The sequence below is a fragment of the Rhipicephalus sanguineus genome, chromosome 3 (genome assembly GCF_013339695.2).
Source record: "Rhipicephalus sanguineus isolate Rsan-2018 chromosome 3, BIME_Rsan_1.4, whole genome shotgun sequence".
Lineage (NCBI taxonomy): Eukaryota > Metazoa > Arthropoda > Arachnida > Ixodida > Ixodidae > Rhipicephalus > Rhipicephalus sanguineus.
In genome coordinates, this window is record NC_051178.1 from 209,538,862 (window position 1) to 209,554,631 (window position 15,770).

Below are 15,770 nucleotides of genomic sequence, written 5' to 3' on the forward strand. Positions count from 1 at the left end.
ATAAGCCATTAATGCTATAATGGTAAAAACAAAGCAGCACTGAGCACAAGACGTCTTTCTTCAAGTAGGAAAGAAGATGACTTTTAAGGGCTTGTTTTTCATTGTTAGACACAATATTAATGAGAACTAACAGACAATAATGCCAAGGGAAGTATAGGGGATGTTATTTATAGTAATTAGGATATAAATGTGAAAAAATAAAGTGGACGAAAAGATAACTTGCTGCCGGCAGGGACAGACCAAACTGTGACCTTTGAATAACGCATCCGATGCTCTACCACAGAGCTACGGTGGCGGTAATCCTCCCGTCTACTTTATGGGATTATATGTGCATTTTAAAACCTAGGAGTGTTAGTCAGCGCCGATCGCAGCCGTGGCGGCGAGTGTGGAACACTTTTTCTGCCTGTTGGCGTCACGTAGCAAGTAATCTTTTTACGAGCTAGCAGCTGACCAATAATCCCTCGCATACTACCTGAAGGCATCAAGTCTGCAAGAACGAGACCCTCATTATGAATGAAGGAAAGAAGATGACTTTTAAGGGCTCGTTTTTCGTTGTTAGACACAATATTAATGAGAACTAACAGACAATAATGCCAAGGGAAGTATAGGGGATGTTATTTGTAGTAATTAGGATATAAATGTGAAGTAAAGTGGACGAAAAGATAACGGCAAGTTATCTTTTCTACAAATTACTACAAATAACATCCCCTATACTTTTCTTGGCATTATTGTCAGTTAGTTCTCATTAATACTTTCTTCAAGTAGCAAGATAAGAATGGAAGTCATCGTATGAAACAAATATAAAGGTTTCTTTTTTTGCTTTAATGAACAAAACAAAAATCAACATGTCACACGGCCACTCCACTATGGTGTTTGTTTATACGACACAACTTTTGCAAAACAATGCAATGACCAGACAGCCAAAGAAAGGTCTTCTTATCAACAAAATTACGATGAGCTTACAATGAATATTTATATTTAAAGCTTCATGCCTACCATCATGGAAGGCATTTAACTAACCTCCACAAAAACTGTTCACTATTTAACTCCAAAGCTTTAAATCCAAAGACAGGTGTGCTTTGATGCACAAACACTCCCAGATGATTTAGGCAGCGCTGTTTTCCATTACTGGCAGGAGCAGGCACCTGAAAAAAGACTCGTCGTCACACAAGTGTGTCACACTATGTGGAATTGACACGGAGGGGTCATTAAAAGAGGCTGAACATCTCGCACCTAGTTTCCTATACTTCACAGGTGTCTAGAAATGGCTTTCATTCGAAACAGGTCTTATGGCAAATTAGCGCCAGCGCTGACCCATTGTCTTCCACGTCTTGTCTCTCTAGTGCCGACAGTAACCGTTGTGCCTAACTGTAGGAATGCATTATTGTACAGGGAATGCTGTGAATAGAGGTGTGATGATTTATTTACATTAGTGCACACATGCTAAAATGTTTGAAAGCTCCCACAGTTACTGCTTAGAGTTTCCTACAATATTACTCAGAAACATATTCAGCAACACCGCCTATGCGAGCTTTCTAATTGGCGCTGTGCTATCATGAAAACACCAATATGTGGGTGTATGAGGTTTGTGCTGGGTGAGGCTTAGCCTAAAATGGGAATATTGTTGCACAGATAAAGGTTCCTAAACTAAAACCTTTATAAAAGGTGCTAATTCACTTGTTTTACTCTTTTCAATAAAGTTTGTTGACCTGCAGTCCATAATAAAGCTGCGAAAAAAAGTAACAGATACCGTTGCAAAGCAATCAAAGACACCGCTGTCTGTCCTCCAACTTAGTGGCCTGTTGATAATCATAGTTTTCACAGAATTGTACATCTAGGTTGTTATAATTAAAAAGCAACATGTTTTTACATAGCATTAAAGAAAAACTCTTTAGATACTGTTTTAGTACAAAATTAGCTACTGTCACAGGCAAAAAGCTACCAGCCAAGTGTGTCTTCAATGAGTTCTGGCTTTTGCAAAACGATACTAATCAGAAGCCACAAAATCCCAACATTCCCATGCATACAACACCATTGCAGTGTCCTTTTCCTTGCGGAATTTCAAAAAACTCTAGGAAATACCAGTGGTTTTCAAAATAAGAGCTGTAATAAGGTTGTATTATCACAAAGGCGCATGCATTCTGATAACTTTAAGCACGCAATAAAATGGCAGCCTTCTCTTACTTTCGCTTATTTTACTATCTTAGTAATAAGTATTCTCGTTGTCAAGAGCATTGTGCATGTTAGATCAAACGGTAATTTCCAATACCACTGTACACGCCACCTTTTTCTTTCTTGTCTCTATATTGTATTCTATATTTGTTTTCTTCATTTACTTCATGCGCATGAAATCATGTACTTGAAATATGCATTAGGTGTGGTTATTATGATTGATGCTTTCTTTGTAGGTGTTTGATATTTGCCAGTGGTATATGCCTGTGCCAGTGTTGTACTAGCGTTTATTTCCTATTGTAAATCACATATGTTTTGCTAGATACAGTAAGTTATGTATAACTCCACTCACTCAATGTAAGGCACTTTTGAATAAATAGATAAATTAAAAAATAAAACAGTAAACTGATATTTTTCACCCACAGCTGTCGAAGTTTCTAAGCTCACAAACCTTTGTTTCTTTCTTCGCATTTTTTTTTCTTAATTGTTGTCACAGCGAAGTCAGAATGGACCATGGCAACAAAGGATTTATATTTATTGTTTGTCGTCACAGAGAGATGACGTGCAGACTACTTCAATAATAAATGACAAGGTCAGCATCATCAGAGATCACTGCAGCAGGACAACCAGCCATGACGTCACATTTATACCACCAATGGCTTAGAAAACATGTGCCACATTCCTCACGAAGGACTGCATCATCTGCACACATTTTTTCCCAGGTTTTCATTACTTAATAAACAGCAGCACAGTGTCACGACAGAGTGTCTGCCAATACATCTATTGGGTGAAGAGAGTTTGTTGGCACAATTTACATGCATCTTGATGTGCCAAGAAAAAACGTCTTTATGGATTATTTGATCCATGAGCTTTAAAGGACCCCTGACACCAAAAATGAAACCTCAGGATGTTTTTGTTGTTTGGTTGTCCTGTATAGGGGGGCACTTCTGGTCGATTATTAGTGCTGGACGTTAGCTTTAATATATTTAAATTCGGTTTTAAAGTAAGCGTGAGTGCTCATCTGAGTTGGCAGCACCTCGCGGCATCGCCACTCGTATGACATAGACCGAGGCCCCACATGACATTCCACTAGTTAAGTGAGTATTGTTGACATCGGAGAGGATTGGCGGGGCACACACAATACCACGACTGGCACCCAGCAAGGACTATTGTTCGTCACCCCTCTTGCTCTGTGCTGTAGGGCTGCTCTCAACGTAGTTTTGGCTGCTTTGGCCAGGAATGCTTTTCTCCTTTTCCTGAGGAAGGGAGGAGGGAGGGGGGGGGCATGCACTTAACACATCGAAGCACTCGCATAATTTCATTCTTCATTGCGCGCGCGCCGATTTGAAAAATGCGCTTTCAACGACACTGAAGCTTGAATGGACGTGATCATGGGCGCTCCCCAGCTGTGGAGCGCTAGTTTCTTATGGTATTTAGGCAGGCGTTTCACACTGACGCAAAATCGTTCTCAATTAACGACGCTAGCATTAATTATATGATGCGTTAGAGCATTTACGATTCAATTTCGGTATTACCAGGCACAATGCTACAAATTACAGTAAAAAGTTGCAAACAAAACTTTCGCTGTCAGGGGTCTTTTAAATCACCCAGCGGTCGAAATTTAGTTGTGGTGTTGCACTTGTGCACGAGTCTACAACGAACACGTAGCCATGAGAATTTTTCAAAACGGTGCCCTAATAGCGGAGTTACACGTGTTTGATGATACGAAAGATGCTCTTGCTCATTTCTCTCTTCGCTGTGCTCCGTTCGTCGGCTCGTCTCTCCTCTTGGCCGAGCAGCAGTAAGCATGTGTACCTGTGAGCCGACAAAGAGGTGTTGCAGATGACAAGCAGACGACATGTTGACACTGCAGTGAACCATTGAGGGGATGGGGAATGCCGAAAGGCATGGAGGGGAGAAGAGATTGTTTCTTAGAATATGCGGTGCACCCGCAGCTCGTTGCACTGCCGTGTTTGGCATTGTTGATCGTGACGGCATTCTGATCTCGATGCGCACGTTTACTTGAAATGTTAAAAAAATTATCGGAGGTGGTTTAGGGGCTCTTTAAAGCATACTTGCAGGGAAAAAAAAAAAAGAATAAAGGACACCCTTCATAGTCGCAATAATTGTGCAAAGCACAATGTTGCAGCGGGACAGACATAAGAAAGCCTTCCACTAGTCCCAGAAGGAGGTAAGCTTCATAGCTCTGCAATCTGCTGAGATGGAAATGGGAATGGTAAATTTGGTCAAAATGTCCTATTTTTCAATTTGTGTTTTTGTTTTGCAATTCTCAGACCTTTTTTATGCTGTGGTGAAATGTTAGAATAAAAAAAAAGTGCAGCAGAAAATGAGAAAACAATCCTTTACCAGTGTACTGCCATTTGAGAAAATTGGATTGCTGCGCTGCCAACCTAATGGCTTTCCCTTGGCAGAGCACCACTATCTAGGCATCATTGTACAGAGAGATCACAACTCGGGATAGCCACAGTGCCGTATTTCTCCAAGTAAAAATAAAACGAACTCTGTTTTGAGCTCCGAGTTCTATTTTCTGTTTCATTTTTTGTGCAGTTGCTGTCTGTCAGTCATCCCTATGCCATTTCACAACAAATGAAGATAAAATCATTCTGTTCTTGCACTTAGATCCTGAACCAATGATGAGTCCTACAAAGCTAGTCATTTTTGTCTGCACATCATAGAAATATTTATAATAATTAGTTTTTTGCAAAAGTTGTTGGTAAAACCAAATCTATACCCAGGGGTGCAACAGCCGAAATAGGATTTGGAGCAATTTTTGGAGCAGCAAAATGTTGCTTTTGGAGCACAAAAATCCAAATTTGGAGCAGGTTACGAAAAAAGACCTGAATTTTTTAGCACGAAATCCCAAATTTGGAGCAGTATAACAAAGAAGGCTTACTTTTAGAAAAGAAAACAAAAATACTTACAAACCATTCAACATCAGCTAACTCGTGCACAGTGCACGTGAACATTACTATTTCAATAAAAGCAGTGTGTTGAACCACCCCACAGTGCGAACAATGACTAAATCCACATTAGCATTTGCAGGGCCTGTCAAATAATTCGACAGGCACTGCAAATGCTAATGTGGACCTGCAAACCTGGCAATTACCTCAAAATTCGGGAGTTTCGTAAAGCAGGAGCAAGTGGGGGTGGCAAAAAAATAAAACTGGCATACGTTTTTATCTTTGTTTCTCAAGGCCACAGAAACGCCATACACAGCAGCTCCAAACGATTGCCAATAATTTTTTAGACGTCAGCGATCATACTAGGACTCGTAATTACACGGCGCGTGCACGAATGAGTAATTAAGGAACAAAATGTGCTGTGTCCCTAACAGCTAATACTAATAGCCCCTTCTAAATCTCAGTATGCTTTTCCGCAGGACACTAGTGTACTGCGGCAAAAGTGGCCTAAAAAGCGTTCTGGGCGCAATAAAACAAGCATCAGGAAATTTGATAACCACTGTCTTTTTCAATGCGATAGCAATTATATGGACACTCTCGATGGGTTTTTGCCGTCATGTCCCGTATAAAGGCCAAATTGATAACATCCCCCGCGCATATATGTTCTACTGTGGGTAAAAGTGCGCGAGTGCCGGTGACGAATGCGGCTGAAGCAGAGATCAAACGAGCCAGCCCGTCTCCCTTACTCGGAGGGCGCATGCGATAATACCACTCCGCTCGGGAGGCCTGCTGCCGAAGCAGAGAGGAAACGCTCCGCCCGTCTTGAACGAGCATGAAAAGACGCGAGGGGGGTTGGGGTGCTGCCGCTCGAGCAGCAACTTTGAACTTTGATTCTAAGGGCGCTGGCGTGCGCGCTATCTCGGCAGCCATCAGTGGGCGGCTCGTATATCCTGCTACGTGCTGCGCTCTCAATGCGAAGATACTGTGCACAAAGAGCATCTTTCCCTGGAGCGGCAGTATTCTCTTACACCAACGTTTTGTAGTTACGCGAGATCGAAAACAAAAGAGTTTGCTGCCAGCCTCACTTCGTATAACATTACAATTTGTTGGTATCGCATATATTGCTTCGTCCTTGCGGTGAAACCGACTTTTTTCATTTCTTTCACTGGGGGGTTAGGGCTAGGGTCTGCGCGTCTGTATTGGATGATGATGATGCCCACACTGCAGATGACCAACGCGGCCTCCTTTTCTCGCTAAAATTTGCGCAACTGAGAAAATTTTGAAGCTGGTCGGGCATTTTGGCACAGCGTGATGCAATTTCAACAAATTTCACAGTTTTGGCTCAGCTTGGCACAAAAATACGGAATTGTATAAAATTGGCACAGCTGTTGCATCACTGTATACCTATAGGATCTTTAAAAAAAATTTATGCTTATTGAACACTAAAAAATAGAGCACTGGCTTTATGGCACGGAATGGGCCTTTGTGAATATGCTGATGTTACAACCTTGATGAACTTATGTCTAATTAATTAATTTAGGGATGACAATAAAAGTCTGTGAACTGTTGTAACACAAAAACTATAATAGATTCATTAAAACCGACTTCAGTTATGATATCAGCAAAACAAATCGCATCTGTATGGCGAATTTCACTATCTTATCCACAAAAATAACAAAAAAGGTTTTCATTGCCACATCCCTTTTTAAAGAGGCCCTGCAACACGTTTTCAGCATGGTCAGAAAATGGTGCCGATCGGTGATCCAGGCTCTTGAGAACACGTGAACCAAACATTATAACGCAGCACGCGGCCTGGAATTTACAAGTAATTCTCAGTCAGCTAGAAATTGTTCCCTCTTCTCTTGACAGAGGATGCCATAAACCCAAATGACCACACCATAAGCCCAAAGTCCATGGCTATTGGCTGATTTAAGCAGGATTATATAAATTCCAACAAAAGCATTTGGAATGTGAAGAAATAAAAAGTAGATAAAGCACAAACATTCAAACATGCAGCCTGGAGTTGAGTGCACTGCACAGGTTAGGCTTAAAGATATTTCGGCACCTCTATAGTGATGCTGATGCACAAATGTTATGTTTCTCCTCTACCTCAGTGCAGATTGCTCGGAATTGGCCGGCACCTCTATAGTGATGCTGATGTACAAATGTTATGTTTCTCCTCTACCTCAGTGCAGATTGCTGGGAATTGGCCAGCACCTCAGTTCAACTTGCTCCCAAAAGCACAACAGCCAATACATCTTCCACACATCTTATATTGCTAGCAACACTTAACTGCTACAGTATGCAATAACTAACTGCAGAGTTTATCCAGGTTCAGCACGTATCTGGAGTGAGTTATGGCAAGCTGCCCACATGTCTTCATGCAGCAGTTGTAATATGCGTGCACTGTAAGTACACATGCATGTACACTGTGCTCCAAGTGATGCAGTCTAATAAGCAACACTGTCAATGTTGTTCATACAATAAGAAATCAGAGCATGCCATTTTTGAATTGCTTCATCTGTGATGTGACAACCAGCTAGCCTAGCACCAAGCACTGTCATCCAAACACTGGTTGGTGTATCAGAAACATTAAACAGGCCCAAAATTTATGCACCTATACCAGCACAGTGACTTGTACTATGCTTTATGGGCGATGCATTTGTATGCACCCAAAGGAAGATTAATGGACATAAGATTGCATAAAGGTTACTAGCATGAGAAAGTGTGTTAAAGCTCACCTTCCACGAAGAAAGTTGCAGAACTGTGCTGGCCCACATGTAACTTCCAGGTGGTAAAAATGATCAAACAGGATTGGCATCAATGGCATCGAATTCTTCTAAATTATGAATGGTACTCTTATATACAATTCTCTGAAGCAAGGCTCATTTTCTTGCTTAAACAAGGCACACATCATCGATGGTCTGAAAGATGTCATCAGCATCATCTGAAAATGCACAAAGAAAATGAGAAATATATGTATTTAGTTTTCGCAAGTGTGCTGCCAGATTGCCTGAAAGGTTAGCCGAGGAGCTTTTACTGTAACCATCACAAGCTACACAATTCAACAGCAAAAATCAGCTGCATATGCGCGTAACTTTTCTTGTTTTCGTTCTTCCTCAGCAGAAGTGATGTTTGCCTTTTCACAATGTATTAGACCTTCACTTCTGACAGTCACTGTCAGACTTTTGTGGACCTACTTTCTACTATGCTACAAAACAGGAGGTCCTAGAAAAATGGTAGAGGATCCTTGCAAAGCTTCTCAGTGAACAATATATTCAGTGAATAAGGATAATTAAACAAATAAGTGCAAAAATTAAAGAAATGTTTTCGCTAACACCCAAACATAAGCCCTGCTTTCATTCCGAGCCAAGGCATAAAAACTGTTTTGGGCTGGCATGCCAAGTAAACTATGTGGTCAAATGGCAACAGTAGACATTTGCGGGTCAAATAAAACATATTGCTGGGATATATTACACATCTTTCCTTTTTTCCCCTTCTTTTTTGTGCATGCCGCATCACATCTTCATCATATGTCACATGACCGTGGAGTTGTTAAGCAAAACGAATTAAATGTGCAGACCATCAAGCTAAAAATAATAATAATAATAAAACATTCTCATTATTATGATCACGCATACCTTCCAACCACTGAAGTTCTTCCACACTTGTGTCATTATCACTTGGGACCAGCAAATTTGAGGAACTAGAACCAGCTACAGGATTCGCTGAAGTAGTGCCATTCACCAGACACCTGGGAGGAGTCGCACTGTTCAAAACACAAAACTGTGCTGCAATTTGTGGCTTGTTTGCAGCAGCTGATTTAAGCAAGCTGATGACAGGTGACACTGCACAAGACGGCTTGGGACTAGAACCTGCTGTTGAGGGCTGTACTGGTGGCTTGTATGCTGGAACTCTTGGGGGGCACGGGGAAGTCAACGGACGATCGGGGTCAATTACATTATCCTTTAGCCATCCACTGGGCCTCTTTGTTCCTGCTCCCTGAACTACCTTAGGTCTTGCACTTGTCATGGGGCCGTGTGATGCGCGAGCTGCGCAAGTTGCTTCTACTCGTGTTTGCCCTGAACCTGCTTTACTATCCCTAGTTCGCAATTGGGCACCACCCTTGTTAGAAAAAAGACTCGGACTTGCACTTCCCCTGCCCTGATTCCCTTGTGCTCTCCCATTCGTGGATCCATGAGGTACCGGTACAAAATTCCTGGCACGAGATTCTAAGTATGGAGAACTGCAAGAGCTCAGACTAGAGTTCCGGGGCTCTGACCCTTGAGTCTGACGTTTTGCAGCGTCTTCGAGAGCTTCGCGCTCCAGTTGAGCACACATGCCTTCCAACTCTTGCAGTGTCATGGGATTGACATCGACCCTGTTGATATCGGGGCCACTGTCGTCACAGCTGTGGTAGATGTGGGCAATATTTTGCTTTGTGAGAACAAGGCAGTGCTGGCTGTGGTCGTTGACGTAGACACTTGCCTGGAAAAAGAAGGAATAAGCCGCATTAAAATATACAACCATTACGCTGTGTAGCATTGGATATGATCATCATAAATATCACGTCTTATGATACTAGCAACAAAATTCACATGCAATGGTTTCTGTTACATCCACAAAAAAGACAGCAGGCCATGCATGAACTCTACTTGTTCATACTATTTTTGACATGATAAGACAAGGTTTGCTTAATGACTTTGCTACAAAGCTGAAAGTGAAAGAAGTAATAAGAAACACATGGGTAGCCTTTAGTTTCACAAGTATGTGGCTGAACAATTATGATTTCATTCCAATTTTCTTAGAAAACACTTGGGTGCTTAGAAAACAATTAAATCACAAACTAACGTTATTCCCTAGCTAGCACCTAGTTGGCTGTTGTACTATTTGCAACTTCCACAGACAACATTGCCATGTGGTTTTTCAATAAACCAGAGACAAGATAATCAGCTTTTATGGAATAGGCTGCTTCTGCATTTTCAGACACAGAAAGAAGTCTATGCAATATGCCTAAAACTGCCTTTCTGAAGTAGAAGTATCAGATGAAAGAAACGAGGTACTCGTGTGCGCATTAAATCATCGCAACAAACTGGGCCTGTGTCAACATTCGAGCGCTAGTGTTCAAATTCGCTTCGGCACAAAGTTAAGCGTTTCAAAAGTCTCTAGGTATTCAAAACGAATGAAGAATGAAGTGAACTAAATGCTAGGATGCAGAGTACAGAGAAGGCAAAGAGAAGAAAAGCACACCTCCGGGAATTTTTCTCACTTTAATGGACCCAAATATTCATGAAATGACCACAAAAAATGATGTCATGCTTTGTACAAACTGCCATAAACAAATTTGTGCTTGCAACGCAACAGGCTGCTGCTGCTTGCAGTATCTACAATTTTACTTATTTAAGTGCTTTACATGGGTTTATTCATGTACAGTCACAAGAAAAAGTATGGTAACGAATTGGTGACACAAATAACATTTTTGCTTTGCAATCCGAGTAATGCGGTCGAAACTGAGCAATCCAGGTTGAGTGTGCGCATTCAACTAATGCATTGTATTGAAGCAATCCCATGCAGTGGAGCTGTGATAGAAGAGATTTTCAATTTTTGCAGGTACCATGGCCCCATACTTTTACCCATGACTGTACCCAAGATTTCCTCAGCTATAGGGGAGACCCACGCCGTGGGAGGCGCTGCGGCACCGGGCGCTGTCAGTCAATGTGGGGAGAGAACTGGTTATTCGAGTGTTCACCCCTCCGCTGTCCCCTTCAAGCTGCCTTGAAAACGCGTTGCTTTGCTCGCACGCTGCACGCGTTCTGCACGTGTTTTTGAGAATTTCGCGTCGCGTGCGGTTAGGATGTACAAGCTTCTGTCCGCGTGGCAGCAGTTTGGTGAAAGGTCAGCATCTGCTCAGCCATGTAGCAGATGTGGAGCAAGTGATAGCAGATGACGCCATCCTCGTCAGAGGGAAGTGCATTTCGCAAGTGAAGGACGACGCTGTTTACGATGTGGAGTTAGCACAATGTTCTGTACGTTCATAATTATATACCTGTATTATTTGGTTTGCTGTGTGTACTACGCACTCCCTATGTTTGTTACTCGATGCATGGGTAAGGCCGCTTTTCGTGCTTTAGGTTAAGCGGCCCTGGTGCTGTGACTGCTATTAGTTGGGATACCTTAATTTACTAGCAACCATTCGAGTTATCGTGCGGTACGCAACACTCCAAAAATAAATGGTCTATTTTGGGCTCCTTTCTTTCCCGGAACAAAAATTGAGATCTAATTCGCGTGTTCTTCCTTGCATTATCGCCGTTCTCATAGCCGGTACTCCGAGTTCACGAACAGCGTGCGTACTATCAACTTGACATAGCATTGCTAATAGGAACATGACGAGCGCTGCGCTTTCAGAAAAACTTTTTTTGTGCAATCTGCCGGAGAAGAGCCAATTGCTGTCAAGGCATTTTATCTTGGTCACTATCCGAAGTACACCGTGTTGTACGGGCTGTACCTGCACACTCAGTAACAACTAGTTCACTGTCTCTGCCAAAAAAAAAAGGCAATGGACGTGCAAAAATGGCTAATGCTTTTTTTTTTCTTTTTTCGTAGTTGTAGTCGTGCCCACTCAAGCCTGAGCTTCGCATCCATGCCTGTCGTCTGCTTTTTTCGTGCCATCTGTTTGGGAATAGGTAGAATTTCACTGGTGGAGCCGACCCCTTCGTGTTTGCATGGCCATTGTGACAGTTGAAGACGCAGCAATAGTTCCCCCCTTTCTGTCGGGGTGACATCGCGGTACGAGGGGCGTTTCACGTGCAGCGCACGCTTCGCAAATGCGTGGGAGCCAAAGGGAGCGGAAGGGTCGTACCGCTCTACAGTTGTACGCATTTTCCGGTAGGGGAATGGCAAGCGCTGGCGCGCAAACTTGAGCGGGAGGGCCCTATGACAAAATCTTATCGCCTCCCTGCCTACCTAATAATGTACATTGGAGCATAACGGCACAGTTAATAGCTTTTCTCTTTTCTAAATGTACTACATTATCCACCTGCATTACGATCATCTCACTGATAGCTATCTTGGACATACAGTTTGCTACCTAGGCAGGAATAGTGGTTTGAGGTTAGGAAGGACACCAATTTCTGTAACCCGCATAAGAGAGCACGGCATGGCACTGTGGTGTAGGAGTCAGAGGCGTAGCCAGGGGGGGGGGTTCAACCCCCCCCCCCCCTTGTCGAAATTTTTCGGTTTTGCTTGCGTATATATACACGCACACATACAAACGCATGCACGAACATACAAAAAGTATGGTTGAACCCCCCCCTTCCCCGAAAGAAATTGCTGGCGTGAAGAGTGGCTACTCGTCAAAAGAGTGCCCATGCACCACCACACATGCCAGGACGGGTGCCTCCCTGGCATGTACACTGTTCTTTCAGAAGCCACGGATGTGGCTATTTCGCGCAAAGAAAACACAAGGAGCGCAAAAGATAAAGATAAGCTAACAGCTGCCATGTACACTGCTTTACTTGGCATTAAACCCAGTACCTCTTGCATTGGAGACGGACGCTCTACCACTGGCACCACAGTGAAAGCTGTGAACAGCACTGGCATGCACTGTAAATACTACCACTATGTCAAGTGAAAAAACAGATGATCTCACCTTCATAAGAATAAAGGCTGCACCTGCTTTCAGGCAGTACTTGTAATCTTGACAGCTCTTGTCGATAGTTGCAAGAATCTCACCTAGTGATAAAGGATTTTACAAAGTTCAAAAGTGCAAGAGTAGCACTATGAGACTCAACAGCAAAATCACAATGAACACCACAATGAACATTTTCACAAACCTACGGTTGTCTTACCTGTCCCATCACGAAGTGTGAGAATGTCCTTTGCAACATTCTTGATAGAGGCGCAAAGAACAGGCACTTTACCACGAGGAAGCTGCTGTAGCCGTTTCTGTAGAGAAGAAATGCACAAATGTTGCGCTCAAGGCAGGCATCACACCACTTGGCAGTAGGAATTGTGCAACAAACATGGATGAAATCTGAATGAGAAAAATTATGAGGTTGGCAAGTACTATTATTGCAGCTTATGCTGTGTGTTGTAGATGGCTCAGGAGTTGGCACTGTACAACACTTCAAGTATGTGTACAATGATACGCAAGTACTTGAAATTTATGCCTTGCAAAATGCCAAAAAATGCTAAAAAGGCAGTATGCTACTTCTAACAAATCTTCTATGTACTCTTATGGTACAACTATGTGGTGTTAAGAATAATTAATGCCACACTTATAAGCTAACAGTTGCCATATTTCTTTCTTTCTTTTTTTTCATCGAACTAGGATTATGGCTCCTAAAACTTCAAACCTGCCCTGCTAACTTTTTACATATGTCATATGGAACACTGTGAAAGAATATTATTATGGTTATCATACCATCTTGAGGACCCAGGCGATGGAGTACTCATTGAGCTTACTATCTTTCATATCTTCCATTCCCAGATCCTGTCTTAAACGTTGCCAAGGAGAGAGTGGATTATCTGCTTCAGCACTCCAGGGAGTGCAAAGCAAATCCTGGAAAAGCACAACAAATAGTGAGCAGATGAAGCACAGCACCATTTTAAAAAGACAGACCACACATGTACATACACAGGGTGATGTGTGTTAATTCAGTTATAATCGTATAGTTGAAAATATAATGACACTACGCACTGAATCATATTTTACCGTTGCACACATGAACCGGGCAAGCAACTTTGTGCTACAAGATATACAAAGAAAAATCTAAGAACTGTTGATGAAAATTACGGTTTTACCTAGTCAGACCAGAGTGCAACGGCAAAACTGCTAAGTGGGAGCTGGGATTACATGGCTAAAACATACACCTGCGTGCGAGTGAAAAATATCCCAGTGAACCATTATACTGAAGCAACACTGAAAGTTGGGCGAGTTGGTGATACATTATAGTAAAAAACAGCGTGCAAACAGATGGGACGAAGATAGGTAACACAACACAAGCGGCGCTTGTGTTGTTACCTATCTTCGTTGCGCGCTGTTTTTTCCCATAACGAACCGTTATACCTGCTAAACATAGTGTGCTATACTGTGACTGGTATCTAATGAAGCCAACAGACGAAACCAAGGAAAGCAATGGGGACATTATTTGTAGTTTATAAATGTAGTTTTGTAATTATGACATAATAGGAAACGAATTAAAGAGGACAAAAAAAAATCTTGCTGCTGGCCAGGATTGAATTGACAACCTCCGAATTACGTGTCCAATGCTCTACCAACTGAGCTACGGTGGTGGTTGTCTCCCTGTCCACTTTACTGGGTATTTCTGTGAGTGTTAGCCAGTGCCACTTGTAGACATGGCGGAATGTGAGGATGGATGGATGGATGCAAAACTTTATTGTAAGTCCTGAGGAGCACTTTTTTTTTTTTTGCCAGCTCGCACCACAAAGCGCATGTTTTTACAAGCTGATATCTGACCAATAAATTCTCGCATGCTACCTGAAGGCATCAAGTCTGCCGGCTCGAGGTGACATGGTGGCAATGTAAGTTTCGACCCATTATGTTTATTGGCTCAGTCAACAAAGTAACTGCAAAAGTAATCGTTTCCAATGAACTAGGCGTTTTATTTCTTTCTCAAATGAAACTTACATCTTGTGGTTCTTGCTTGCCGGAGCTTACTTCGCCGGTAGTCATTCCAGAACCAGGAAACGACAGTGAAGAGCGCTGCAAACAGCGAAACAGGTGTTACTGTGTTTCTGTCTTATCGCTTAGCCCAGCAGCTTCCAGGAGTCCACGCTTTTCCCAGCCACACATATAAATTCGGACTAAACAAACGCGTTAGCACAATTCATACAGGGCCGCACGGCATACTCACGGACTTGGGAAGTATACCAGCAGGGCCTGGGAACTTTCGCTTTCTTGGCACAATCTCAGGCTCTTCTGCGAGCCAACCAACCGAATCATCGTCAAACATATCCGATGGAATCTCCGGTAGTACGTTCGGGCCAGGGTCGGATGGTAAGCGTCGATTTCCTTCCTCTTTTTTAGGCTCGCTTTCGTTGGCACACTCATCAAAATCATCGTCGAAGCAGTTCTGAAGGTCCTCAGCGCACAGGCCCGTGGCAACAAACAAGTTATCGTCGGTTGTCTTTTCGGGCTTTGTAGTGTTCTTCTCACAATCATCGGCAGTTGCTTTACGTTTTGCATGCGTTTCGAGTTTTGCAAGAGCGGGGCTTCTGTTTGTAGCGCTGCTGGCTCCATTCGTTTCGCAAAATGTTGCGCAGTCATCGTCGAATTCGTCCCAAAAGTTCTGCAAAGTTCGAGAATATGGAAGCAATGAAAGATGAAGCCAAGCATAACACCTAAGGTAGCAAGGTTAGAATGTTTAGCGTACTTACGTCGTCAATTATGTTGAACTCATTACCATCCCCAGGGAGTGACATGACGACACTTTTCAACGAGATTTACACGATTTACAGAAGTGTCACATGGAAGTTGCGGACAATCTCTACTGTTCTACATGACCACTCTTCGCGCGCTCAAACACTGCGCCATCGCACGAACATGTGGATGCAGGCGCTTCGTAGGTTCGTATGCTGCGCTATGTTTAGAAAAAGTTTCTTTATCAGAAGTTTTTCTTGCTGTACTGTGTAAATAGAGTACAGCCTGTTAGTTTC

At 42.7% G+C, this 15,770-nt stretch overlaps 1 protein-coding gene across 2 annotated transcripts; it reads right to left on the reverse strand.

Moving 5' to 3' along the window:
• Positions 1-807: 807 nt before the first annotated feature.
• LOC119388198 (uncharacterized) lies at positions 808-15,665 on the reverse strand. 2 transcript variants are annotated; one of them, XM_049413862.1, is made up of 9 exons: positions 15,492-15,662; positions 14,969-15,403; positions 14,743-14,817; positions 13,516-13,653; positions 12,941-13,037; positions 12,742-12,824; positions 8,735-9,581; positions 7,835-8,040; positions 808-3,428 (listed from the first exon to the last, which is right to left on the reverse strand). In XM_049413862.1, exons 1-8 carry the CDS (start codon positions 15,534-15,536, stop codon positions 7,991-7,993), a joined length of 1,770 nt encoding a protein of 589 aa, XP_049269819.1. In that variant the 5' UTR covers positions 15,537-15,662; the 3' UTR covers positions 808-3,428; positions 7,835-7,990. The 2 variants fall into 2 exon arrangements, with proteins under 2 accessions (XP_049269819.1, XP_049269820.1); XM_049413863.1 differs by lacking the exon at positions 14,743-14,817 and having other exon boundaries at positions 15,492-15,665.
• Positions 15,666-15,770: the final 105 nt, after the last annotated feature.